General features: G+C 40.1%; 3 protein-coding genes across 6 annotated transcripts in view; 2 read left to right on the top strand and 1 right to left on the bottom strand.

Moving 5' to 3' along the window:
* The window catches only part of LOC118454550 (uncharacterized), a 53114-nt gene extending 46429 nt beyond the window's left edge, over nucleotides 1–6685 (bottom strand). Inside the window, exons 1-18 of the mRNA XM_087851632.1 lie at nucleotides 6650–6685; nucleotides 5999–6104; nucleotides 5628–5861; nucleotides 5434–5535; nucleotides 5041–5232; nucleotides 4796–4906; nucleotides 4151–4343; nucleotides 3783–3919; nucleotides 3070–3294; nucleotides 2640–2781; nucleotides 2397–2520; nucleotides 1824–2015; nucleotides 1569–1706; nucleotides 1221–1403; nucleotides 895–1089; nucleotides 577–725; nucleotides 326–494; nucleotides 80–214 (exon numbers count right to left, since the gene is read on the bottom strand). Coding sequence (XP_087707758.1) covers nucleotides 80–214; nucleotides 326–494; nucleotides 577–725; nucleotides 895–1089; nucleotides 1221–1403; nucleotides 1569–1706; nucleotides 1824–2015; nucleotides 2397–2520; nucleotides 2640–2781; nucleotides 3070–3294; nucleotides 3783–3919; nucleotides 4151–4343; nucleotides 4796–4906; nucleotides 5041–5232; nucleotides 5434–5535; nucleotides 5628–5861; nucleotides 5999–6104; nucleotides 6650–6685 — 2763 coding nt within the window. The remainder of the gene's footprint in view (nucleotides 1–79; nucleotides 215–325; nucleotides 495–576; nucleotides 726–894; nucleotides 1090–1220; nucleotides 1404–1568; nucleotides 1707–1823; nucleotides 2016–2396; nucleotides 2521–2639; nucleotides 2782–3069; nucleotides 3295–3782; nucleotides 3920–4150; nucleotides 4344–4795; nucleotides 4907–5040; nucleotides 5233–5433; nucleotides 5536–5627; nucleotides 5862–5998; nucleotides 6105–6649) is intronic.
* Nucleotides 6686–7902: 1217 nt separating this feature from the next.
* On the top strand, nucleotides 7903–10660 carry LOC118454551 (uncharacterized). Its single transcript, XM_087851515.1, has 10 exons — nucleotides 7903–7951; nucleotides 8064–8369; nucleotides 8460–8510; nucleotides 8613–8645; nucleotides 8800–8916; nucleotides 9038–9062; nucleotides 9174–9214; nucleotides 9305–9349; nucleotides 9453–9565; nucleotides 10529–10660. Exons 1-10 carry the CDS (start codon nucleotides 7903–7905, stop codon nucleotides 10658–10660), a joined length of 912 nt encoding a protein of 303 aa, XP_087707641.1.
* Nucleotides 10661–10887: 227 nt separating this feature from the next.
* nrgnb (neurogranin (protein kinase C substrate, RC3) b) lies at nucleotides 10888–25648 on the top strand. 4 transcript variants are annotated; one of them, XM_087850967.1, is made up of 10 exons: nucleotides 10888–11222; nucleotides 11436–11515; nucleotides 12473–12634; nucleotides 14480–14644; nucleotides 15079–15243; nucleotides 16280–16444; nucleotides 16947–16990; nucleotides 17705–19346; nucleotides 22879–23034; nucleotides 24648–25648. In XM_087850967.1, exons 1-10 carry the CDS (start codon nucleotides 11069–11071, stop codon nucleotides 24669–24671), a joined length of 2757 nt encoding a protein of 918 aa, XP_087707093.1. In that variant the 5' UTR covers nucleotides 10888–11068; the 3' UTR covers nucleotides 24672–25648. The 4 variants fall into 4 exon arrangements, with proteins under 4 accessions (XP_087707093.1, XP_087707094.1, XP_087707095.1 ...); XM_087850968.1 differs by having other exon boundaries at nucleotides 11436–11518; nucleotides 14483–14644; XM_087850969.1 differs by having other exon boundaries at nucleotides 11436–11518; nucleotides 15082–15243.
* Nucleotides 25649–25654: the final 6 nt, after the last annotated feature.

Genomic DNA, 25654 nt, shown 5'->3' with positions numbered 1-25654 from the left:
TAAAACGTGCAGCGAACACTGACACTCTGCAATGACACACCCACAATTTCACACCACATGAGAACATGAAGGTACTCACTGAAGGACATGGGTGAGCAACAGTGGATCTTAGAGGACAGTAGTGTCCTGTGGGACACAGAGGTGGCTGGGACAAGCCTGTGTGGTTACACAATCTGCCTTCCTGACACTCCAAACATGACTGTGCACCTCGACGCTGCCGAGCACAGACAAAAGAAATAACCCTTAATATACCATTAGCCTATCATCCAATCATAAAAGAAATACAGGCTCAGTGTAGCAGCACTTGGCATGTAGTATATCCTACCGGCTGAAAATAACCAAGAGGACATGGCTCTGCCCTGGCTGCCCCTTTCGAAGTGTAATGCCCTTCCTCTGCTTCATTCTGAACAGGTGACGCTGAGCCAGCAGTGCAGTAGAAACCAGGAAAACAAGGGGCTGATGGTGACGTGTTGTTAGAACCTGCACAATAAAAACTGACAAGGAGAGAAACACACTGACTCATGGAGTAGAGGTTTCAGCTGTACATAGTCCTCCAAAACAAATCGATAGGATTACCCTGGCGGACAGCTAGTACACTCCTCAGGTGTGCTGAGGCCAGTGCTGTTGCTGAAAGTGCCAGAAGGACAGGGGAGAGGAGAGGGCGAGGCTAAAGGACAGTAACTTCCTGCCGGACACAGACCTCCAGTTGGTCCATCGACAGGAGTCTAGCAATAAGAGTGAAGAGAGGCCAAAAGCTTACTGCCGCATAATGAAATCCTACAACATAAAGTTGTTATGTGTTGTATTTGTATTTGTTGATCCCAACAAGTAAAGAAAATTATTGGTATACCCTGAATAAATACAGAATAAATGACTGTAATAACATTAGCATACAGCAGACTTGGCTCCCTCTCTGCAGTAAAAACGATCTCTGCAGCTTCCAGAGGGCTCTGAAAGTCCCACTCCAGTGCAATACTGGCCTCCGCCACAAGGGGTGCATTCAGACCTATCACTGAGAGCAGAGCGAGAACTGTAGGTTCCTTCAGGACAAGGTTCAGGAACAGAAGTGCCGTCTGGACAGTAAAACCCCTGAACGGAGGCACAGAGGGGAAAAAAGAGACATTTGTGCCTCTGGTGTATTTTACATAAACAGATGCAAGCACACTTAAAAACTGTCTCACCCATACAGCAAAACAGTTTTTCAAAAGTCTTATTCTTACTTGTGGACATACTGAAGGAGTGTGAGTTCCTGGGCTGCTACAGTAATGCCTGGATGGACACAAAATACATGCCTCTCCACTGTGACCAAGTGTGTTGTTTCTGTATTTGCCAGCTTGGCAGGGGTAGGTGAAGGGGTAACCGGTCCCAGCGGGGCAATAGTGGCCATCAGGACACTCCTCTGTCTTAATATAGGACAACATAATAATGGTTATGGTACTTGCTTTGAACATGCAGTCTTCATCTAAAATCACTATTAGGTAGAAACTTGTGAACAGTATTAACAAACTGACTATAATTGGTCATCGTAATGTTGTCTTTCTGATCATAAAAAAAATCTAGGGTCTTACAGGCCTGGTAATAGGCTGCTCCTTAGGTTGTTGGGAGTAACAATACTTCCCCTCAGGACACTGGATACACTCACTGGCATCACGCAGGCCAGGAAATTCACTGTAGGTGCCATTGGGGCAAGGAATGGGATTGGGATCCTGTGAGTAAAGACTAGATGTAGTTTAAGAGGTCAAATGTGTCCAAATATGAAAACATAAGTACATCACTTTAATTTTTTTTTAAGTCTCGCCTGTATTTATCAGTCTGTGACTCACAATGCCTCCTCCGGGGCAGAAGAAACCTCGAGGACAGAGGGTGGCTGATCGCTGGGGGTCTCTGGCCAAACCCTGAGAGCAGAGAAAACCTGGAGGGCACACCATGACACTTAGCATGGCCTCCTCACTAGTGGTCTCATTACTGCAGAAGTGGCCCTGCAGGCATGGAGAACACTCTGCAGATCCCTCATCCTACACACAAGAGAACGTGAAGAAAGAAAGCTGAAGTTAAAGATATCAACCAGTATGGGGGAGGGATACAGCAAAATAGACGTTGAAAACGCAAAGGAGAGGGGGATCTAATTTGGAAGATGCTGGAAAAACACTGACACTGCTTCAATATTGCGAGCAAAATATTGATTTATGAAAGAAATTGACTTCAAAAACTCCTCTACCTGACATTTACTGATATACGTTACTAAGTGAGCAATGCAAGACGATATCATGTGGGTGGGAAATCTAAAAATAGGACAATCAAAACAGTTACTGAAGGATGAGAATACAAAGGCTTTAGTTTCCAGAGGTTCTGTCGGGGGTCCAGTCACATTGGATGTTTTATAGTTAAGATCTTACAGAGTAGCTGCCAGCTCCACACACTCTGGGGCTGACAGTGGCTGAGTGGGGACAAAAATAGCCAGCAGGGCAAGAAGAGCAGTCCTCGAGCCTCCGACCTCCTTTCAGACGGCGAAATGTAGAGCTGGAGATGCAGGGCAATACACTAAATCACACTCATTAAACCAGCTTAATGCTAACAAAAATCCATATCGTCATCGTTCTCACATTTTTCTTTATGACTGACACACAATCACTGCTTACGGTGGGCAAGGTGAAGGTTTGGAGGTGCCCTGCTGACAGAACGAGCCCTCGGGACATATCAAGCAGTCATCTCTGCGTCTGTTACCCATTTGGATGCTGTAGGTGCCCTCAGGGCAAGGAAACTGGGTGCCATATGCAGTCCCTGGTGATGCAATATCGACATGATTATATCAACACGAATGACTCATGAATACAGCTCGGGTAGAGAAAACAAATCTCATTCTACAAAATTAATTTCACATGGAAACCTGTATTTATCTCTAAGAGCATGCAATGCTCATAAAGGATAAAAAATGTATGCATATATATATATACACACACACACACACACATATATATATATATATATATATATATATATATATATATATATATATATATATATTACATATGTATATATTACATATGTATATCACATATTCGTGTTTACCTTCAGGACAGTAGTGTCCAGAGCTGCATCGACCTGATGGAGCTCCTGAACCAGCCAAACAGTACCAGCCCTGTGGACATGGCTGGCACTCACTTTCAGCCTCCAATCCACTGTGACCGCTCCATGTACCCACAGGACATTTGTACTGGGTGGGGAACATAGTTCCCGCAGGACAATAATGTCCAGGAAAGCAGAGAAGTGGGGGTCTCTGTATATCTCCAGTTCCTGATAAATAAGAATTAACACAGACAAGTAGATTAAGGTGACACTTATATATGACATTGTTATTAAACAAATATCAACATGTGACAAAACTTGCATTTTCTTTTGCTTGGTCTTCTTTTTTCTTTTTTTTAATAATCACTCTTGTGGATTTTAGTTGTTTAAATGCGACATCTTTTAAAAAGAAGCAGTGACGATCAGTTCTTAGTTAAAACATTTACTGTAATGTGAATGCCATTTATTCCGGCTGATTAGCAAACTATAACAGTTGTGTAGTCATAATCATAATGCATTTGAAGTCTAGAAAAACAGAAACCAAATATAATGTCACATATTACAAATATATACACTCAGTTCACACAGTATAGTAATACAGTTGTATACATAATTGAGCTTTGTATGAAAACCTGACCTGAATTCATATCTTCAGATACAATGAAATATCAAAGAGTACTTTTAAAGGTTATCTGAACATCTATATGAAATGTCACCTCGAAGACAGGCATATCGTGCTGGACACTGCTGACACTGTGAGCGGTCAGTTAGGTCAGTGCGATTGCTCAGTGTCCCCGGTGGGCACGCATTGGATGGCGCGTTTGGTTTTGAAGACCCAGGAGGACACACAAACCTTCCAAGATACGGACAAATTGATCAAAGTCATAGAGTAACAATGTCAAGGTGGGTTGAAAAGGAGCAACATAAAAATCAATGTCTCAGTGGCTAAATGCAAAAGTTACAGGGCTCCCATATGTCAGATTTACAGTACTGGAAACATAAGAATACAATAGCACTAAAGCATGTTTGATTAAAAAAAAGAATAAAACAACAACATTTTTTTCATCTTGAGATTGCAACTTACCCTTGCATGCAGTCTACATCAGGGGCTCTCAGGGCTACCTGTGTGCAGGCCTTCCCTGCATAGCACTCTCTGCAATCAGCCACCTCATCCTGACCCTCTAAAGGGTTGAAGGATCCCGGTGGACAGGGCACTGGGTCACTTGTCCCCACAGGACAGTAGAAGGCAGCAGGGCATTTGAGACAGTCTTTCACACCTGGGGGGAAATCCTACTGTCATGGCAAAGATACTACAGGATTAAGGCAAACAGTAAATCTGCTCCATAAATTCCTATGCTGCACTCACTGCTTGTGCACATAGTTAGGTTTCTCTTTACAGTCACCCATCATTTTTCTATACTGGGCTCACTGCTACAGCTTGCCATCGGCAGTTGTTTTTATGTTGCTAAATTAGATGTTTTTCTATTTGCCCTCTCAGTGTCCATCTGTTGCAATAAACAACACCTATATTTTTATATAATCACTGGGATTTGCTGTGACAGAGCGCTATAATATCGTATTAGGCTGAGGCTTTTGTGAAGGAGTATAAATTCATTTCAAAAGAAAATATTTAGTTTGACTTACTAAATATAAAACAGAGCTTTGTGTCTACTAAAGTGTATATATAAATCAGTAATAATAATAATAATAATAGCATATTTAAACTCACTTATCGCCCCTTGATGAGGGGTGAAGGTGCCTGGAGGACATATAACTTCTTCCAAAGTACCAGCAGGGCAGTATCTACCCCGAGCACAGGGCAAACCAGGACTTGATGACCCTGTTTACAGATACGCACACACACTCTAAAATCTATATTTCATCTTATTTCTTCAACTATGAAGATAGTTACTTTCTGGGACACATCTTAATATTTTTGTCAAGTGAAGTCAGTTTGTTAATGCTGAGACTTACTTGCAGGACAGAAGCGCCCTTCCCTACATCTCTTGCATCCTGCCCTACTTGTCTGACCCAGTTGTTCCCCCGCTGTGCCAGTGGGGCAAGGTGACCCCTGCGGGGTGGCAGTGCCCTCTTCACAGTAATAGCCTTGTGGGCACAGGAACTGGGAGGTGGGTCTCTGTGAGGTACCTTCCAGACAGTAAAACCCTAGAGAAAAAGTATTTATATACAATGCTATATATAACACTCTTCATAGAAGAACATTTTAAGAGGATATTATACAGTCATACAGTCCAGATAAACTATTACAATTGTTTTCCAAGGGTTAGGTATGTTATAGATATGATGAGACATACTCTTCTGCACATATATAGTTTTTGCACATGGACAAACAATTTTACCACTTACCTGCAGGACAGATTGTGCAGTCTCTCAGTCTCTGCAGGCCTTCTTTAGGGCCGTAAGTACCTGCAGGACAGGGTATAGCTACCTCTCCCACACAGTAATGACCTGCGGGGGTAAAACACAGGTACATTTGACATTTCTTTGGTAAGTAAAGGAAATTATAAGATAAATGATAACATGCAGCACTTAACACCAACCTAATGGACAGACCATACAACCAAACTCTTCTGTCACATCTTTGTATGTTCCTGGTCGACAGGTGATGGACTGACTGGATCTGTCGACTGGCTGGCTCCAGCGGGGGGTTATAGCTCCACCACACAGTATGGATGTGTTATTACAGCTGCTGCAGTAACTCTGTCCAGGTGTAGAAGACCAACCAGGAGGACAGGGAAGTGGCTCAGACATTCCACTATCTGGACAGTAACTTCCTAAGAAACAAAGAAAAAAAGTGTTTTTGTTTTTTTTTTCATTTTTATGAGAACTTTTTAGTTGTAAATAAAGCTATTTATATCAAACTTCTTTATATGTTTGGGTGCAGAAGATTTGTTTTGTTTGTCTTTTATACCTGCTGGACACTGCAGACACTGGATCGTACACATAGTAGAATAAAAGCCCAGAGGACAGTCGTTACACACGGTGTGATCTGAGTTGGGCTCCATACCAGGTCCACACTATAAGACATGTTGACAAAAGAGAAGAAGAAAAAAAAAGAATGTATATTAAATTGTTTCAACTTTTGCCTCAAATGCACAGAATGTTGGAGGATTTAACTTCTTATCCACTATTATTAGGTCTGACCCTATAAGGGAAACCCGAGGTGCAGACAGAATCCACAGGACAGCTCAGACACTGCAGGACCCCCTCTGGCGAATGCTGTCCTGGGGGGCATAAATAAAGAATCCCAATGGTTGGATCACATGAGAAGCCTGCAGGACACAGCTTACAATCCACTCGTTCCTCTGAACTGATGAGATCTGGAAAACAAGGCTGCGACATAAAGAAATGAGCAATAAGAGCACACAACAAAACAGCTTTGTAACTAATTATTAATTCCTGCATCGCTCTGCAGTCACTTGTCTTCACTTTGGCTCTTCTATGGGCTCTGCTATGACAAGTCATCATACTGTAGTTGAAACATGCATTTTCTCTTAATTTGAAAATAAAGCATGAAGCCAGAAGTGTTTTTGGTGTTTTGTTTTGCATTAACATGTCTTACCTTGCAGTCAGTGATACTGCTCTTCCCTGTGTACATGTTGAATGTTCCTGCTGGGCATCTTTGCGGTGCAGACGAATTGCCAGAGCAGCTATAAAACAAAAATAATTTATAATTTGTAATTTGTATAATTTATTATCCCTTTTATAGAAAACTCTCTTACTAGTGAAAGAATACAGATCTAACAGTTCAAAAATGGTTGATGACTCACAAATGACCAGAGGGACACTCTAAGCAAAGCTGGTGGGAGAAGTGTTTTCCTCCTGGACACTGATCCACATCTGTTTCCTCACTGAGGGGGTAGTCTGCACTCCCTTCAGGCGTTACATAAATTATTGTTAGAACAATAGATAGAACATTCTCGTGTAGTCAGTGTGGTTTTGGTAGTTACTTAGTTTAATTTGTCAATATTTAAAAAGGAGTTGCTTACCTGAAGAAACTCCAGACTCTGTCCGCAGCAAAAAGATAGCAAAAGCTAAAAAGAAGCGCAGGTGTATTATTTCCCATGAACACATTATTGCTGAATCACTTAGAAATTGGTAGCAACTAAGTTAACGTTAAAGACTTAATGGAGTTAGTCTCCCAGAGTGATCGTTTAAAGACTTGAAAGTGAGAGGCCCCCAGCCACTAAAAGCGAAACGTGCATGAAATCTGATTCCCAGGTGGTTGCTTTAGCTGACAATAGTGTGCAGTAATGTTCGGTAACTATATCTGCTTCTTTCAATAATGCATGACGCGTTGAAGTTCACCTAGATGGTGTCTCTGCTGGTGGATCATTTAAATTATTTATGTTGCTCTTGTAAGTCATTAAGATGTAATAAAGAAGAAACTGGGTTTTTTTAAGGTATTAAAAATGAAATTAAATCAATTCCATTGCCAAACGTTAAATGTTTAATCACATAAGACCAATTATATTTTCACGAGGTAAAATTTTTAGGATAAATTATTTAATTACAGTGTAATAGGAAATTCAAATGCAGCCTCTGTGGGTGCAGTGAGGACTAGTGGATCTGCAGACATTTTTGCGCCTGCACTTTGCAGGATGTCAGGTGCAATAAATGGAAAGTTATGAATATTTTTAAACAGCAGCGTAATCTTTGGGTTACCACTTCCTGTACCCTCACTCAAGCGTTGGAACATGTGTGTGGGTACTTAAGTGTGTTTGTGCAGGTGCATGCATCACCAGCCTACAGGAGCACAACAGATCCAGTTTCATCTTTTGAGGCAGGAGAAAATTAGAAAAACAGAGAACAGCAATGAACAGCTCAATCTATCTCACTTTACTCTTTTTTTGGATGACACGAGGTAAAGTTTCTATGATGTTTGTTATTGCCCTGGGCTTTAGATATTTCAAACACATTTATTTAGACAAACGCACGCTATTTGAGGTAACATTTTTTATTACCTTTCTTCACAGATTGTGTAAACTGTATTTACACGAAGACACCCATTGATTTAGTGACTGTGGAGTTGGGGGACTCCGTTACATTAAATTGCACTTACAATTGCTCCAGTGGATTCGTTCAAGGCTACTGGAGTAAAGCGCTCGACATCTTTGGCTGCCACATGATGTTTAGAGAAGGCAGCTTTTGCACAGTGTTTCTTTGTCTCACCAATGTGTCCGCGGGACATCTGAAAAACAACTACACTTGCTACACAGTAGATAAAGAGGATCCTCAGCTTCAACAAAAAACAGAGCGTCTCTTTTTGCTTCAGCTTCGAGGTAGATAAACTTTAGTTTATGCAAATATGTGCAGCTGCTCAGTAAAGAGGTAAGCAAATTGGATTTCACTTTAATTTTTCCTTTTTTCAGCTCAGAGAAGTCTTCCAAGCACAGATGCTCCAAAAAATCATAACAAAAATGGTAAGAAGCTGTGATTTGAAGAGATGCAAAAATTTTCATAGCTGTAGCTGAACATTTTTGAGCATGACTTTCATTTAATATATTGCATTCTTCATTCTTCAGCATCTTTTCCTGCCAAGCCAAATTCACCTGGAGGTGAGATGGGACTCGGAAACAGTGGATATTATGAAAACTTTTAAAGAGAATCATTGTTAATACTTATTAACATCTGTATGGAGAAGGGAGAAGTAAATGTTTGCCTTTCGATCCAGTTCAGTCTAAGTTAATACTGTTGTTTCCATGTTAACAGGAGAATTTACTGGGATTAAGGTTTTGGCAACAGTTTCCGTAGCTGTAGCCCTGGTTCTTGCAGCATTGGCTGTATACCTGTGTTTTAATCGGAACAGACAGAACTGGAACGGTAAAGGTGATCACAAGATACTACACTGTGAACATACACCAGCTTTAAAAAGTTCTGAATGATAAAATATACACAACTGTGTCTGTATAACTATTTAACATTATATTGATAATATCTCATATTCCAGAGGAGCCTGTTGTGTCCAAATTGGAGTGAGTACAATTTCAGAACTTCTCTTTATTTAAATCTGAGTTCAATTACCTTTAAATGTTAGACTTGCAATATTCTTTATTGGGCCTTTTGCTATATGTTTTCCTTTTCAGCTCACCACAATCACCACATGTAGCCCAGCTACAGATAAAAGGTAAACAGTTTTAAATATCAAATGTAAAAGCGACAAATACGAGCTTCAGTTTTTGTTCCTTCTATTATTCATACCTGTCCTATTTCTCAGGGTCAACACAAAGTGAAAGGGTGACTTTGAGGATTCCTCCACCAGGTAAGACAATCTCAACACTTTTCATTTGAATGACACCTTATCATCATCTACCCTATAGAAACAAAGACAATAACTAATGAAACAAATGCTTTCTCTGACCCAGATAATGAGAGTGATACTGAAGTTCCTTATGCTGACATTATGATCACCGTCCGTGGTGTCAGCACACCAGAACTCACTCAGGTCGGCTACCTGCTAGCCGGAGACCAAAATGAGGTGAGAGACAAAGTAGTAAACATGTTTGTTACTTGTGTTTCACTGAGCTCAGATTCGAAACGTTATTTACCATGCTCTATTACCAGCTATTTGCAGTGTGCTGCAGCTCACATACCTGTGCATGATTCTGAATTGCTAATTGCAGAATATATTAGCAATGAGATTCATTTTATATCAGAAAAGTTCATGTGTTCATCTTACTTGTTCAAAAAGTTTCTTTTACTCATTTCATATGTGAGGAATGCTATAAATAAAGCTATAAGCAAAAAGTATTTTTTTAAGGTTTTAAACAAATTGTGGCTTTTTTTATTTACATGTAATTGTAAGGCATTGCTTTGCACACATGCCACATGCAATTTTGCTTTGCACACACACAATTTTGCTTTGCACACATGTAACAGTGGTTACCTTCTTTTAAGTGGTTACCTTGTATAGATGTGCTTTGATAATTTAGAGGAGAAAAAAAACAGAAAAGCCTACAACCAGTATTTCTATTACCAGAGTTATTTTATCTAACTAAATGTTAACTAAAAACTAAAAGTGGATGGGAAAACAAACAAACAAACTTTAATTAACTCAAATAAAAACACAAACTTGAAAAACTAAATTGCTAAAATAAAATAAAAAATAGATGAAGTTTTAGTATTTGTTAGTTTGGTAAAAAAAAAAAAAAAAATGTTATCACAGCTTATCTCATGAGGTTTTGATTGCTAAGACTTTGAATGTCTTCAAGACTGAGTCAAGTTTTTTCAAAACGTTCTGTGTTTTTATTATAATACCTGTGCTGATTTCCATTAATGTTGCCCACATAGACGTATATTTTAAAAAAAAGTCTAAAACTGAACTAAAACCAATAAATAAATAAACAAATAAATAAAAGCTAGTAAAAAGTGCGAAAGTATAAAAACTCTGTTTATAGCACAAACACATTAGGGGTCTTTTTTTTCCCTTCTTCCCCTCCAGCGGTGGGGAGATAAACCGAGGTGTCACCTGCAGGCCTCTCGTTCAGCTGACAGACTGCATGTTCCCCAGGTCAGAGAGGTCAGCCGCAAGATGAGCACCAACTCTGAGTATGCAGTGATCACCTACGCCTGACTTCGACTCCTGCTGCAGAGGAATGTGAAGAAGAAATAGAGATGTGTTTTTTATGTATATATGGTTTTGAAGGATGTATTTGTTTTCCATTTACCGGTATGCTTTTTTTTATTATTCTATTGTTCGCGTGGTGTCTGTATTGAGCCTTTATATTCAATAAAGCTGTCATTTCTTGACTTGCATGTCATTTGACCCTTCCTGATGGCCGTAGTAGCGCTAATCGTTGCTTAGAAACAACTATCAACAAAACACTCCGGGGTGAACAGTTGGTTTGGGGTTGCTGCCAGTTTTTAGGTATCCACTGTGACTAATTCATAATTTTTTTTATTAAGGTTTCTGGTATTTTGAAGTCAGTTAATGAGAGTCGGTTAGAGCTAGTTGTCACAGACGTTAGTGCCCCCTTAAAAAATGGCAGTGCCTTTCTCAAATACTCACCTGCGGGTCCCGCGAGGATTTGGTAACATACTAGAGGGACTGACCCGTGAAGTCCTACGAGACCAGCCTGAAGACATCCCCAAATATGCCGCGCATTACTTCGAAGCTCTTCTAAAAGAAAGAGAAGGTAACTATAACTTTCTAACTTTTAACGTGATGAAGTAACAGTATGTCCCGTTCAAAGGTTTGTGTATGTTTCTTTTCTTCGCTAAATACTTGTAATAGTTTGCCTAACATATTTCCCATAAGTACCTCGAAATTACTAGCATGTCCTTGTGACTTTGTATAATGTAAATGAAATTGAATTGACCTGAAAAGTACGGCTTTTCTGTCATTGCAGAGAGTGGCATGGACCCTGCCGAGTGGGCTGCTAAACTGGAAGATAGATTCTACAACAACCATGCGTTCAAGAGCCCTGAGGTAGTTGTATAAATTTAGGTTATGGTCGCACCATACTTGTGCAACCTCATTCCCCAAAGAGTTGGACTGCTGTGTAAACTGTAACATGAAACAAAATGCAGTGATATACAAGATACTCAATAAGAAAAAAGAATAATCAATTCTGTGTTTACCTGAAAATGGTACCAACAGATATTAAAGGCTAAAAACATAATTAGAATTTTATATAAATGTAATATCTGCTCATGTTTAACTGGACAAAACATTAAAAAAGAAAAAAATCACCAAGAAAACTGCAGGCTAATGTTCCAAAGACTGGTTTTGAAAGCATATATTGCCTTTAGTTGCTCGGCATATTATTTCAACAGTTGTTGTTCTTTTTTGTCATATATTGTGGTTCGCAATGGGCCAGAAGTTTTTATTGGATGACAGGTTTTAACTGCAAACAGGCCAGTTTAGCTCTCTGACCTATACTGCAGATGCCTGCTGTTGTAAATACAGTGCCTTCACATTTTTATTTATTTTTTTAGTTTGTCACACTTAAATGTTTCCAAAAAAAGATTTCATTTATTATGAGAAAAACCTACCTGGTGTCATGACATGGTCTAAAGAAACACAAGAACAGATAAGAAATAAGGTCTGCAAGTAAAAGACAAATAAAAGTCCATCTCAAAATGGCTCAGAAAAACAAAATCAAGGCTTTGGTGTTACCTAGTCAAAGTCTGGACTTAAATTAGATTGATTCCATTTGCTATGACTTAAAACAGGCTGTTCATGCTGCAAAAACCCTAGTCCTCCAATGCGAAATAAAACAAAGACATTGCAGCATATATGGTTAACTTTTTACAAAATGTGGTCCTGCAATCTGTGAAGCTTGAGATCCTGCCACCAGTGTTTGATAGAGAAAAGAAATCTCATGTGACCATTAAATCTGCTCCTCTACCATCAAAAACTAGTACTTGTTGGTCTTCTAAACAGGAGGAGTGCAGCCAGTCCCAGAAGAAGGAGGACATTGTGGACATCATGGACATCCCCCTGGATGATCCCGAGGCCAACAGGGCTGCTGCCAAAATTCAGGCTGGCTTTCGTGGCCACATGAATCGTAAGGAGCTGAAGCCAGAGGTCAAAGAAGGAGATAAGGTGAGCAACATTGGAGGTGTGTTCAACAGCAGCCAGTTGGACTGAGCTTGGGTATGAGAGATATAAGGCAGTTAATGAGGGCTAATCACATCAGGTGCAACAATTAGATGTAGTGAAATAAGATAATTGAAAACATTAGTTAGTTGTTTAAGCATAAACCAATTCAACATTTTAGGGAAAATTTTCAGAGTTTAAAAAAATTAATTTACTAAATAAAAAGTTTGATATTGTCTTTGATGCAAGAGGAAAATTTAAGGGAAAAACTCAGTTTTACAAAAGATAAAGGAGGAATGTTCTGAGAATTAAAGCAAAAAAAAAATTATAAGTGAAACTAATTATTTTTTCTTCCCCATTCTTCAAACTTGGATCAAGCTCACTGCACCACAGACAGACAGTCATAGTAAGGAAATTTGAAGAGACATTTCCATGAATTGGGCAGCCTGTTCAACAGCAAGACGGCAAAGATCCAACTTTAGTACTACTCCTACATTGCAATAGAGAGACCAATATGACCATTGCTTCTTACAGTCTTGCTGCCGTGTTTTATCAAGAGCACTTTTTGAGTCTTGGGTCTGTCTGATGAAATAATGAGGTTTAAGGACAAAAATACAATTTTCTCTCATTTCTGGAAATATTCATGACTATTCAAGGATTAATTGCACTAATGTGCCATCTTAATAAAACATCTCTTGAGTCCTACCATTAAAGCAACTGAATAATCACTACATGATAAGCAAACAAATTTTATGCATGGTCTTAGGCAATTTAACATAGTTTGATGTTTTAGGTATGCTCCAAATACTGACTAATGTGGGAACACAAAACAGTTTTCCATTTACACAGTAGAAAAAAAAATCAGTTTAAATAGTATATTTGTCTTCTTCTTCTTCTTCTTCTTCTTCTTCTCCTTCTTCTTCTTCTGGCTATTCTCGTTAGATCTCACCACAGTGGATCTGTTTCCATCTCACCCTATGGTCAGCATCCTCCTTTATCACAGACCCCCGGCATGTCCTCCTTCACTACATCCATAAATCTTCTCTGTGGTCTTCCTCTTTTCCTCCTGTTGGATAGCTCCCGTATATAACTTCTTTTGTCCAGTACATCTCGCCTCTGTCCATTCTAACGAGCCTTGCCTCTCTAACTTTGTCTCCAAGCTGCTCTACCTAAGTTGACCTTCTGATATACTAATTTCTATGCTCTCCTTCTGTCACAAATCATCTCTGACACTCATCCCCTCCCACTCCACCCTGCCTGCACTCTTTTCTTCTTAAACTCATATACCTTCACTACCTCTACTCCTTGCAGCTTCACTTACACCTGTCTCCCTCGACTCACACATATGTAATCTGTTTTGCTTTCCTTCTCTCTCACTGCCTCCTAACATGCCTTCCCCCTTTACTCTTCATTTGTCTTTGGCTAACAGTAGCACAGTTTCCACCGGCACCCTGTTGGCAAACAGCACCAGAGGCGGTCATTGTTAACCTGGGCCCCAACTGATCCGGTATGGAAATCTCATTCTTGATGTTTGTTCGATTTGGCAAAGATTTTAAACTGGATGCCCTTTCAGCAACCATCCCCATTAATCTGGGCTTGTGACTAGAAGTACACTGGTTTGAGGTGACAGTGAGCCCAATTGCAGTTATGTAAAGCCGATGAGAAGCTCTGTAAGCACAGTTCACTTGAGTCAAAAAAAGACTGTACAGCATCTATGGTTAACTTTCGAAAATATGGTCCTGCGGTCTGTTAAGCATGAGATTCTCCCACCAGTGTTTCACACAGCAAAACTTTCTCATATGAGCATGAAATCTGCTCCTCTACCATCATACTTTGTGGTTCTCTTCACAGGAGGAGTGCAGCCGGCCTCAGAAGGAAGAGGACATCGTGGGCATCATGGACATCCCCTTGGATGATCCTGAGGCCAACAGAGCTGCTGCTAAAATTCAGGCTGGCTTTCGTGGCCACGTGGATCGTAAGAAGCTGAAACCAGAGGGCAAAATAGAAGAGGAAAAGGTAAGTAAAATGGAGATAGCAGCCAGGGGGCCTCAGGTCAGTGGTGTTCAACTTTGGGATAAGACATGTAAGGCGGTTAAAGAGGGCTAATCCTATCAGGTACAACAACTACACTTAGTGAAATAGGTAAGTTATAAGCAAACTGCCACTTACATTCATACTGTTGTATTTTACACAGAGCACTTTTGAGTTTTCCCAGTTTGCATTTGAGCTTTTATGAAGTAATGAGGTTTATGGATGAAAACACAATCTTTTTTTCTCATAAATTCAAGACTTTAAAAAGACTGTACAGCATCTATGGTTAACTTCACAAAATATGGTCCTGCGGTCTGTTAAGCATGAGATTCTCCCACCAGTGTTTCACACAGCAAAACCTTCTCATATGAGCATGAAATCTGCTCCTCTACCATCATACTTTGTGGTTCTCTTCACAGGAGGAGTGCAGCCGGCACCAGGAGGAAGAGGACATCGTGGGCATCACGGACATCCCCTTGGATGATCCTGAGGCCAACAGAGCTGCTGCCAAAATTCAGGCTGGCTTTCGTGACCACATGAATCGTAAGAAGCTGAAACCAGAGGGCAAAATAGAAGAAGAAAAGGTAAGTAAAATGGAGATAGCAGCCAGGGGGCCTCAGGTCAGTGGTGTTCAACTTTGGGATAAGACATGTAAGCGGTTAAAGAGGGCTAATCCTATCAGGTACAACAACTACACTTAGTGAAATAGGTAAGTTATAAGCAAACTGCCACTTACATTCATACTGTTGTATTTTACACAGAGCACTTTTGAGTTTTCCCAGTTTGCATTTGAGCTTTTATGAAGTAATGAGGTTTATGGATGAAAACACAATCTTTTTTTTCTCATAAATTCAAGACTTTAAACCTCATATAAATATTCAAGACTATCTAAGGAGGCTGAAAGTTTGTAACATAAAAATAGCCATGATGTGCCATCTTAGGAAACAGTCTCTTGGATCTTGCAGCTAAAGCAATTCAATATTCTATATAAGATAAGAAAACAACTTTTGGCATGCTCTTCAATAATTATTAGCATAGTTTGATGTTTCAAGGTGGTTCCATTTACTCCATAATGCAGGAGCACAGGCCATTTTTTTCCCATTTACACTCCAGGAAAATAATTCCTCTAAATGGTATACATAATTAAATACACCTTTTAGAGCCTTTTTGAGGCTAAGTGAGATTAATGAAAGACGTAACTGACTGATTTAACCACAGGTGATTTAATCTTTCAGTTCTTTTTTTCTGGTATATCTGCTTCCAAATATACTTTAAAACTGCTAGTGATAAAAATTTTCATCAGAGCTTTTTCACAGATGTTTGTAAAGGCAGACTGAATGGCTGCTGTTTTATTTTCTACACCTTTGGAAATGGTGTTGGCTTTTGAAGTGACAACGAGCCCCATTGCAGTTACTTAATAACAAGAATAACCACAATTTGTTTGCTGTCAAAAAAAGCAAAACGAATGTGCAGCTATATGGTTAACTTCACAAAATATGGTGCTGCAATCTGTTAAGCATGAGATTCTTCCTCCAGTGTTTGATGAAGAAACTCGTTCCCATATGAGCATGAAATCTGCTCCTCTACCATCATAAATTCATACTTGGTGGCTCTACACAGGAGGAGGGCATCCAGTCTCAGAAAGAGGAGGACATTGTGGGCATCATGGACATCCCCCTGGATGACCCTGAGGCCAACAGGGCAGCTGCCAAAATTCAGGCTGGCTTTCGTGGCCACATGGATCGTAAGAAGCTGAAACCAGAGGGCAAAATAGAAGAGGAAAAGGTGAGCAACACAGGAAATGTGTTTAACAGCAGCCGAGGGGACTCAGGTCAGTGTTGTAGAACTTTAGGATAAGAGATATAAGACAGTTAAAGAGGGCTAATCCCATCAGGTGCAACTATACTTAGGGATCTAAGGTAAGTCATGGAGAAAATGGCTATTTAAGCATAAACCAGTTTTATTCTTTTTGGAAAAAAACGTTCTGAGAGTAATAGATTTGAACTGAAAGGCTTTGGGGTGATGTTTAAGGGTTACATTTTAGGTGATTTATTGTCCCTTTCTTAAATTAAAAAAAAAACATGGCTGCCAATCAATATACAAATCAGCACGGCATTTTTCAGAAGATATTAACAATTCTCAATTTCAGCAATCGACGTGATGTCTTTCTTCCAACTAATTATAGAGTTTAAATCATTTGCAAATCAAAGCAGATTGTTTCTGTTCAGCAGCTACTTTCAGTTCACTGTTGCAGACTTTTCTTTGTGTCTGTTTGTTTATTTTTCAGACTAACACTTCAAAAGAAACAGCAACAGAGGTGACCGTTTCCAAGTGAGTCTCGTGTGATGTGCAGTCAGCAGGCGCGAGGGGAAAGGGAGAGGAGGAACGAGAGGGAAAGGACAGAGAAGAGTGATGATGAAATACAGCATCATTTTTTTGCTGCTGAAATGCTTCTGGAGTCATTTGGTTTAAGGTTTTGTTTTTTTTTGTAGGCACAGTTGTGGTTTTGTGTCGCTGTGGAAAACTAGAAAAGAAAAGTCACGTGACTGCAGTTATCCTCGCAATCAAACTGATATTTTTTTGACATACACTATAATAGTCTCATGGAAGCTGAACGTTTTTAAAACCAGAAATAATCAGTATTTTAAAATGAATGCTGTAGTGTAAGAAGGTTTGCAATTAATTGATGTTGCTAATGCAGTATTAAGCTTACATTTAGTTCATTCTCTTTATTTAATAGCCACACATCCTATAGAAATTTGGCATTTTCAGGGGATGTTATCAAGAAAAGGGAAAATACATTGTGGAACAAAAGCCTAGAATACCAGAAACTTATCAGCTTAGTAATGGAATCACTGTTAGATTTGCAGTGCCAAGGTTGAGGAGAAAGGGAAGAACTCATCAAAAAAAGACCACCAGCTGCAGGAAGATAAGCATAATTTCCAGATGAGTTTTACAGAGGCATCATTACATGTTCTCTTTTGAAAAGCTTCGTTTTGCTCTATTATCTCATTTAATTACATAAGTTCTATTTTTAATTTTTAGAGAAAAATCATTTGAGTCCCAAATTGAAGAAAAATCAAGTTGTTCAGATGAAATCTCGCACCCTTATGTCTCAGAAAAGACTGAAAACACAGACAATGAAGAGTCAGTCTACAGGTTCCGAACTGCAGCTGCACAGTCAGAGGAACCGAGTGGCACAGACAAGCAAAGCGACCCAGCAGTAACTGTATTTGATCAAGTTGACAGGGCGGCTAATGAAACTGTTCCAGACCAAAATATACCTCACTGTGAGTTAGAGCCCACTGACTTGTCATCATTCAGAGGGCTGTCAAATGTGGATGTGTGTGCTCTGGAGTTAAGAGCATCAGAAGATGAGGAAGTTAACAAACGAGGACCAGCAGTTGCACACGAGGAGCTTGTCGATTCAGGAGAAGAGGAAAATACTGAAGTTGTAGAGCAAGTGGAAGTCATTCAGTATTCTGGCCTAGCTGATGTGGATGTGTGCGCTGCAGAGCTTGAAGGAACAGAGGGAACAATGAAAGGAGCAACTGCTGAGACTGTTACACATGTTAGTGAAGAAAATCTGAAACACCAGCCGGAGGACATTCTTGTAAAATCGTCAGTGGCTCAAGCTGAAATCACTGAGAACAACCGAGAACAAGCAGAGGATCAGCCAGACAAAGGAAAAGAGGAAAGAACAGAGACTGAAGCTTATTCTGCGGAGACTCATGAAAGTGTAGCTCATAGCAGGGGTAGCATAGATGGTAATGTTATTCCAAAGGAGGATTCTTTGGTTGAAATCAGCTTTGAAGATGTTCCAGAAGCTCAGCAGATTAGTGAGGCTGCGGGGAAACAGCCAGAGGAACAGAGTTCAATAGATGCCTTACAGATGGACGTATTAGAAATGCGAGAGAAGGAAGAGTCAGAGGATCTTACTGCAATTCCAACTGGCCACTGTGTTGCTGATACACAAGACAGCCATAAACATGAAGCTGAAAAGGGAGTTAACAGGGCCAAATGGACAGATGACCTCAATTTAAGTGATGATGATGATGAAAAGGGAAAAGGTGAAGACACCAGCTCATTAAATCAGGATAGCACAGAGGCAGAAAAAGAGAACCAAGAGTATGAAACCAATCCTGCAATTGAAAATAATGAGCAGCTAAGTGAGGCCATATTTCTCAAGAGTGAAGATTCAGAAAAAGAGACAGGCTCAGATGACCCTGATTTCAAAGAAGGCCACATGACAGATGTGGTTGGAGGAGATATTGAAGAAACTCACAAGAACGTTTACAGCAAGACAAGGGATCAGGAAATTAATGATGGTGGGGCGGAAAATAATTCATCACAAGCAACCCAGTCAAATACATCAATGGCTAGAATGGGGGCAGAGAGAGAAGTCTTTGAGGAGAGCGCGCAACATCCACCGGAGGAGAACGAGGAGAGTCGGGTAACACTTGTATGGTCGCAGCCAGAGGACACAGTGGAGGAAAAAGAGGTCACATCAAAGGAAGGAGAGGAACTTGGAGAGGGGATGACTGACTCTGAAATACAAGAGAAAAGTGCCATAATGCATGAGGAGGAGAACATCACGCTCCCTCACAGTGCAGATTGGGCTGCTGATGTCCACCAAGGAGAAGAAAAGCTACCTGAGGACACCACAGTGCAAGAGAGTACTGACAAGGTAATCTTGATTCTTTTTAACACTGGGTGTTCACTCCTCCCTTTATCGTTAAAATGTGAAAGCTACTTTGCATCTTAAAGGTATTAATTAATAATTGTACACAGTAAAGACATGACCCTATTAAAAAAATTAGCAATAAACTGAGTTTAACACACGCCCTGGCAGCTAACGTCATGCCCTCCACTTTCTGTTAGCCAGCTGAGGATGAATGTTTGACACAGAGATGGCTTTAGCTAGGCTACAGTTTGTTCTGTTTCCATTTCTGTCTCAGGTAGCCTATATAAATAACCTCTGTAAGGACAAGCCTGATCAACAGAGGCCTTCATTTTCTTCTCCCTCGGTGGATCTGGGGGTGGGTGATTGAAAATACCTTCGAAATAGTTCCTTTTCTGGATGACTTATGGTAGTTTGCACTTATACTTTGAATGTCATTATCTCAGCTGAAATCTACAGGAATTTCACATTCAAAGTTAAGCGCAATCAGTCTTTTTTTCACATTTGGGCACGCGGAAGAGGCCATCGGAGGCCTTCACTCCTGCCGCATGCTCATAAAAATTGTGGCACCCCGGCTCAGTCAGTGCCAGATCAACTCTCCTCCTGGGAGCCTCCACTGCCTCCACAGATTGAAGCTTGATTCTCTAATCTGTCATCATAAAAGACCAACTAAACAATTTGTCTTGTGAATTAAGCCTGTAATGTTTTTTATTGCTGTCACAGTTAGCCCCGTCTGATTTGTCTGGACCAACAGGACTCCAAACACGCGCGCGCACACACACACACACAAAGTAGGAGTGTAGGAAGGGGTACTGACGATGTTACTATGGTAACCCCTCACCATCCTGCTCTCTTCATGTCGTCATGGAATTAATAGGAGATGGTGATGCTGATAGTTGCTAGGCACCCTCTGTATCAGTAATCTACCTTTAATAACAGTTTTAACCAAGTGATTAAACATCAGTTTCTGTATTTTTCTACCTAGCGATGGATTTGACTTTAGCTGAAACACAGCAAAACTGTGGAGTGTATAAATGTAAATCCCAGCTGCTCAAGCAGTAACCTAGCAGCTCTCCCCTGTAATGTTGGACTGTTATGCTTTTAACTGTCTATTTACAACTGCCCACAACGAAATTCCTATACATTAATCATCTCAATACTGTGTTAGATGCACTCATGAAAGCAGGATCGATTTCTTAATTCATTCCAGTGAATATAAATATAAATACCCAGTTTGAGAAAGTTAGCTGATCGATAAAGCAGGTCAGCCCAGTGAAATTAGGCGTTTGCATAACTTAGCATATTGTCTGAATGTGAATGGCAAGCAAACCAGCAGGAGTGAGTTAATGTCAGAGATATAACTCAGATAAATGGATGTTTTCAGTTTCTCCCTCTCTCTCCGTCTTGTCTCTGAGGCTGGCAGAGGAGTGTGGGCGGCCATACCAGCTGGGATCAGAGGGATGGAGAGGGCTGTTAGCTCACTCTGCCTCTAATAAATTTATAACACCTCCTAGTGTAAAATAGCCCAAGATGCTTACACAGTTTTATTTTCACACTATTTGTAGAATTTTCAAAGTCAGCAATTATTGTTTTATGGCCATCTGGTTTACATAGTAATTCCAAGTTTGTCACTTGTTTTTATTTGGGGAGTTTGTTATTGTAACACTGCAACTTGTGTGAATTTTAATGGTGCTCGGTGCATCTGGTAGTCTTTCCTAGTTTACATCCAGGATGAATTAAGTTGTGGGAAAAACTGTCAAGCTATAAATTGTTGAGAGAGAAATACAGCACAGTTCAGCCTGTGTCATTTACTTCAGTCATCAGGTTGTTCTTAGTGAATGTTAAGCTCTGTTACATATTTGTAACTGTAAAATGAACACAGTAGGTCAGAAACCCTAATGAGACTGAAAAGATGAACACATGCTGTTATGTTTGTAGGAGGTCTCTCTTTCCCTCCCTCCTTCCTCTTCCTCTCTCAATCGCTCCCTTGCTGCCGCTCTCCCTCTCTCTCCCTCTCACTGTATGTCTCTCTCTCTCACTCTGTGCGTGAGCGGGTGTTACTGAACATACAGGGATTGTTAGTAAGAGCCAGTGAGACATCTGTATTATACCGGAGACTCGTTTAAAGAGAGCTTTTGCTTGGTCCACATAGAAATTCGGGCACAGAAGTCATAGCAGGTCATCTCACCTGAAGACTGAAATCATCTCTGAGAGTAAGAAATGGACTGTCATAACGTAAGTACGAGCTTCAGATGAACTTTTTCCAAAAATATTTTTCGATCTATTTTTAGGCACTGATCAGTTTTACAGGTGGATGCATGTACAGTTATAGTTTGTTAGTTGCCAAATGCTGTGTGTGGTTGTCCTCGGATGCACACCGCTGTGTGTGTTTTTCTTTTTGCCTTGAGTGCAGTATATGGTAGCCACTGTGGTTTCATGGTCCTCAAATAATGATTTTTTTTTCCACATAAAGGCTTGTTATAAAACATTTCAAGCTATTTTCATCACATTAAAAGAGAATTTTCACCAGAATATTTCAAATCAATCTGAGTCAGAATAAATCAAAGAGCCCTCGAGGAACTCAATAACAGTAAGACTGAGAAGGTGTGTTGCCAGAAAAATCCAGTGCAGCAGCAACCCTGCACCTCTGCTGCTGTGAAAGATCTGGATTCGGGCTGCTCACTGAGCAGTCAGACAGAGAGGCTAATGAATGCTGGCTGAACAGGTGGGTGGTCACACTCCTACACTGGAGGGGTTTCACTGGAGACATGATGCACTGCTTCACTGAGGTAGTGGGATGACAGTGGGATCATTCTGTGGGCTGCCTTTGTGTGAAATGTCAGTCTGTTACCATAAGCAAAGCACGGGGTGTAGCTGATATGCGTTTGCCACACGATTTGAATTGGTGTTTACATAACTCGTCGACAGCTTTGGCACTCTTCCACTGACAGTTTGTGACAAGCCAGAATTTCCACCCACCCTATGTTTCCTTTGGGACAGTGGATTCTGTACTTTTAGTGTCTGAACAAGAGGCTGCTGTGACTGCGACGCTTTCGCTGGGTCATCCTTTTTTTTTTTTTTACGCTGAATGCGGCAGAATTACAAGTTTATCTTTTCTTTGAAAGGTGACTTCTAACTTCACTTAAGCTTTGCTTGATGGAACTACAGTTATCCACAAACATTAAACTACAACGCAGTCTTTTTCATCAATTTTGTGCATTGCTTTATGTTTTGTGATATGAGAGATAATGGCTTTTCCAGGCTAAATGATGAAATCAGCAGTATTATATGCTGCATGTGAGAAGAGGGGAAAGAGTGAGGAAAAAGCGGGCCATTGACCTCCTAAGAGCCCCAGTGAAGTTGTGTAACAAGTTGCTTGCTGTCAAAAAAGACAGTGCAACCTATATGGTTAACTTTACAAAATATGGTCCTGCAATCTGTTATGAACATGAGATTATCCCACCAGTGTTTCATGAAGAAAAACATGAAATCTGTTCTTCTACCGTCATAAACTCATACTTTGTGGTCCTCTACACAGGAGGAGTGCAGCCGGCCCCAGGAGGAGGAGGACATAATGGACATCCCCCTGGATGATCCTGAAGCCAACAGGGCTGCTGCTAAGATTCAGGCTGGCTTTCGTGGCCACATGACTCGCAAGAAGCTGAAGCCAGAGGACAAAACAGAAGGGGAGGAGGTGAGCATCACTGGGGATGTGTTCAACAGGTCAGTGGTGTAGAATCTAGGGATAAGACTTTAAAGATAGCCAGCCCCAAAAGGAGTGAAATAAGGTAAGAGAATAGGTAAATTTATGAGGATAAAAATTACTGTACTCGGAAAAACAAGACTTTTTCTTTGTCACTTCGCAGATTCGTGTCAAGCTTGTCACACCACACGCTGCTGTAAATGACCTGATTATGTTATAGCCTAATTTGTAATCGAAATAACGAAATTTTACATTTTTGCTGTGAATTGCACAGCTTGTTCAACGGCAAAACGGCATGATGAAGGGATGAAGCCGGATCTAATCCAGTTTTTTAATGGATTTTTTTTTTCTTTAATTCAAAACTTTGTCGTCCTCTTTTTTTTAGAAGGTATAATCTTGGAAATATTCAATATTATCCAAGGGGAATAAAACCTTGTAACATAACAATGACAATAAAGTGCCATTTTAGTAAACGGTCTCTTGCGTCTTGCAGTTAAAGCAATTTAATATTCTCCAAATGATAAGCAAGCAAATTTTAGGCTTGCTGTTAAATAATTTAGCACAGTTTGATGTTTTAGGGATGTTCCAAATGCTGCATAATGCAGGAACACAAGCCATTTTTCCCCATTTACACAGCAGGAAAAGAATCCATTTAAATTGTATACATAATTAAATATAACTATTAGAGCCCTTTGAGGCTCAAACCAAGTGTGATTAATGAAATACATATCTGGCTCATTTAGCAACAGATGATTGACTGTTTGAATTATTTTTTCTGCTACATGAATCTCTTTCCAGATTTACTGTGAAAGCGCCAGTGATAAAAGACTTTAATCCGAGTTCAGTTTAGTTTCAAAAATGTCAAGCTACATTGTCACAACAGATGCTTTTTTTTTTTTTTTGTAAGCAACTGTGGAGAAGTGTGAAGACTTCTGTTTCAGCTCGAGCACACGCTGCATTTAGATGGATTTTCTGCTTCTGCAAACCAAGATCAAAGATAAAAACAGTAAAAGTTAAACTCCCGAATCTGCACATCTGCTTTCCTTCAAATTATAGTTTGTCTTTTTAAATCTGGACCACTGGAAACTTTTTGAAGATATTAAACTTTTGAATCCTAGCTCTCAAAATGCCACTTTTTTCCCCCTGTGAGACAAAAGAGCCTTTTCTTTGGGGATGAGGTTGACACAAGGCGTCTACGTTCTACGTCAGTGATTCTTCCTAACCCAGTTGCTGGCTGCCTTGTATCCTTATGTAGGAGAAGTATTTATAGCTTCAGGTGCATTAGGTACACTATATGCTTTAAGGGGCCAAGCAGAATTAATGGGCCTGTCGTACTGGAACCAAGCATCACAAGCACCTCCCACAGGGGCAGACCCCCTTTTTTACAGCTGAAGTGCTCGTCAGTTTTATCGGTCATGATAAGGAATCAAGTTCTAAGCGTTGCATCTTTAAAATTAAACATATATTTTAATCATATTTGTAATATATATTCATCGTAAGAGTCATATTTCTTGGAAATGAACCGCCCTTAAATAGAAACTCAGTTTAAAGTTTCCTTCAAGTCCTATACGGTGCATAACTGCCATGCCTATTTCTGTTTTTAGAGACAGGAAGATCGGGGGCAGTAGAGAGAGACGACACATCTGTGCCAGAGCAGTGACACCCCTGTCCCGACCTGGATGAAGAGAAAGAGGCAAAGCAAGGTAGTGAGAGACAGCCGGCATACGCTGGCTAAGCTGGCTTTCAGGCAGACCTTTTTACCCCAGGAGTCTTTTTTCAACACAAATTAGCAGTAGAAAATGAACAGTTTTGAGGGTGTGTTATGTGAATCTTTTTTTCCTTCTCTTTTTTTTTTTGTGAACTTTAACACTCCTTCTCTGCTTCTTCAGCAGCCTCATCAGTACGGATGTCTTTGACCCAGAATTTGCAACTCACTGCATGTACTTGTGAAACTTCTGGTAGTGTGCTAGTTTTTAGACGATGATCTGTGAAAGTGAAAATGAATGTCCTCTAAATGCTAAACAGAGCTTTTTTTCCTTTTCTTTCTTTCTTTTTTTGGATGGATCACTTCATATGCTCTGTGTGTAAACCCCGTACGCATCACGTTGGGTGATTAGTGGCTTAAAAAGACTTCTTATTTTGCATTGTTTCCTGATGTGCTTGTATCTTGACAGTTATTGACCTATTTGACTTGCTTACAAGACTGATTAAAACATCAAAAGAAAAGTAGCTATGTATGTTCTATTTGTTTATCCTTTTGGTCACATGGTTAGTGAAATTGCTCTTTCCACATTTCCGAGCATTTTCTATAAATCTGATCTTCCAGAACAGTACGCATGCAGTAATTTACACTCCTCTTTATTTGTTTCTCCAGATGCATTTGGTACAGCTTTAAATAATAACACACTGGTTCAGTATGCTCTGTTGTTGTGTTGGTGGGATTTACTTGTTTGACTTCTGTTAAATCGGGTGTGTAGAAATCCTTTGTCACTGTGTGCAGAGGCTTCATGCTTAAAAAAAAACAAACAAAAAAACTGAATAGTACCTTGCTGAACTTCGGTGTAGAGACGTGGCATTACACTAATAAATCCACCTTAAATATTCAGTGAGA

This window comes from Neolamprologus brichardi, chromosome 14 (assembly GCF_056152115.1).
Source record: "Neolamprologus brichardi isolate AB-2024 chromosome 14, ASM5615211v1, whole genome shotgun sequence".
Taxonomy (NCBI): domain Eukaryota; kingdom Metazoa; phylum Chordata; class Actinopteri; order Cichliformes; family Cichlidae; genus Neolamprologus; species Neolamprologus brichardi.
The sequence above is the reverse complement of the archived record's forward strand: the minus strand, read 5'-3'. Positions and strand labels throughout refer to the sequence as shown.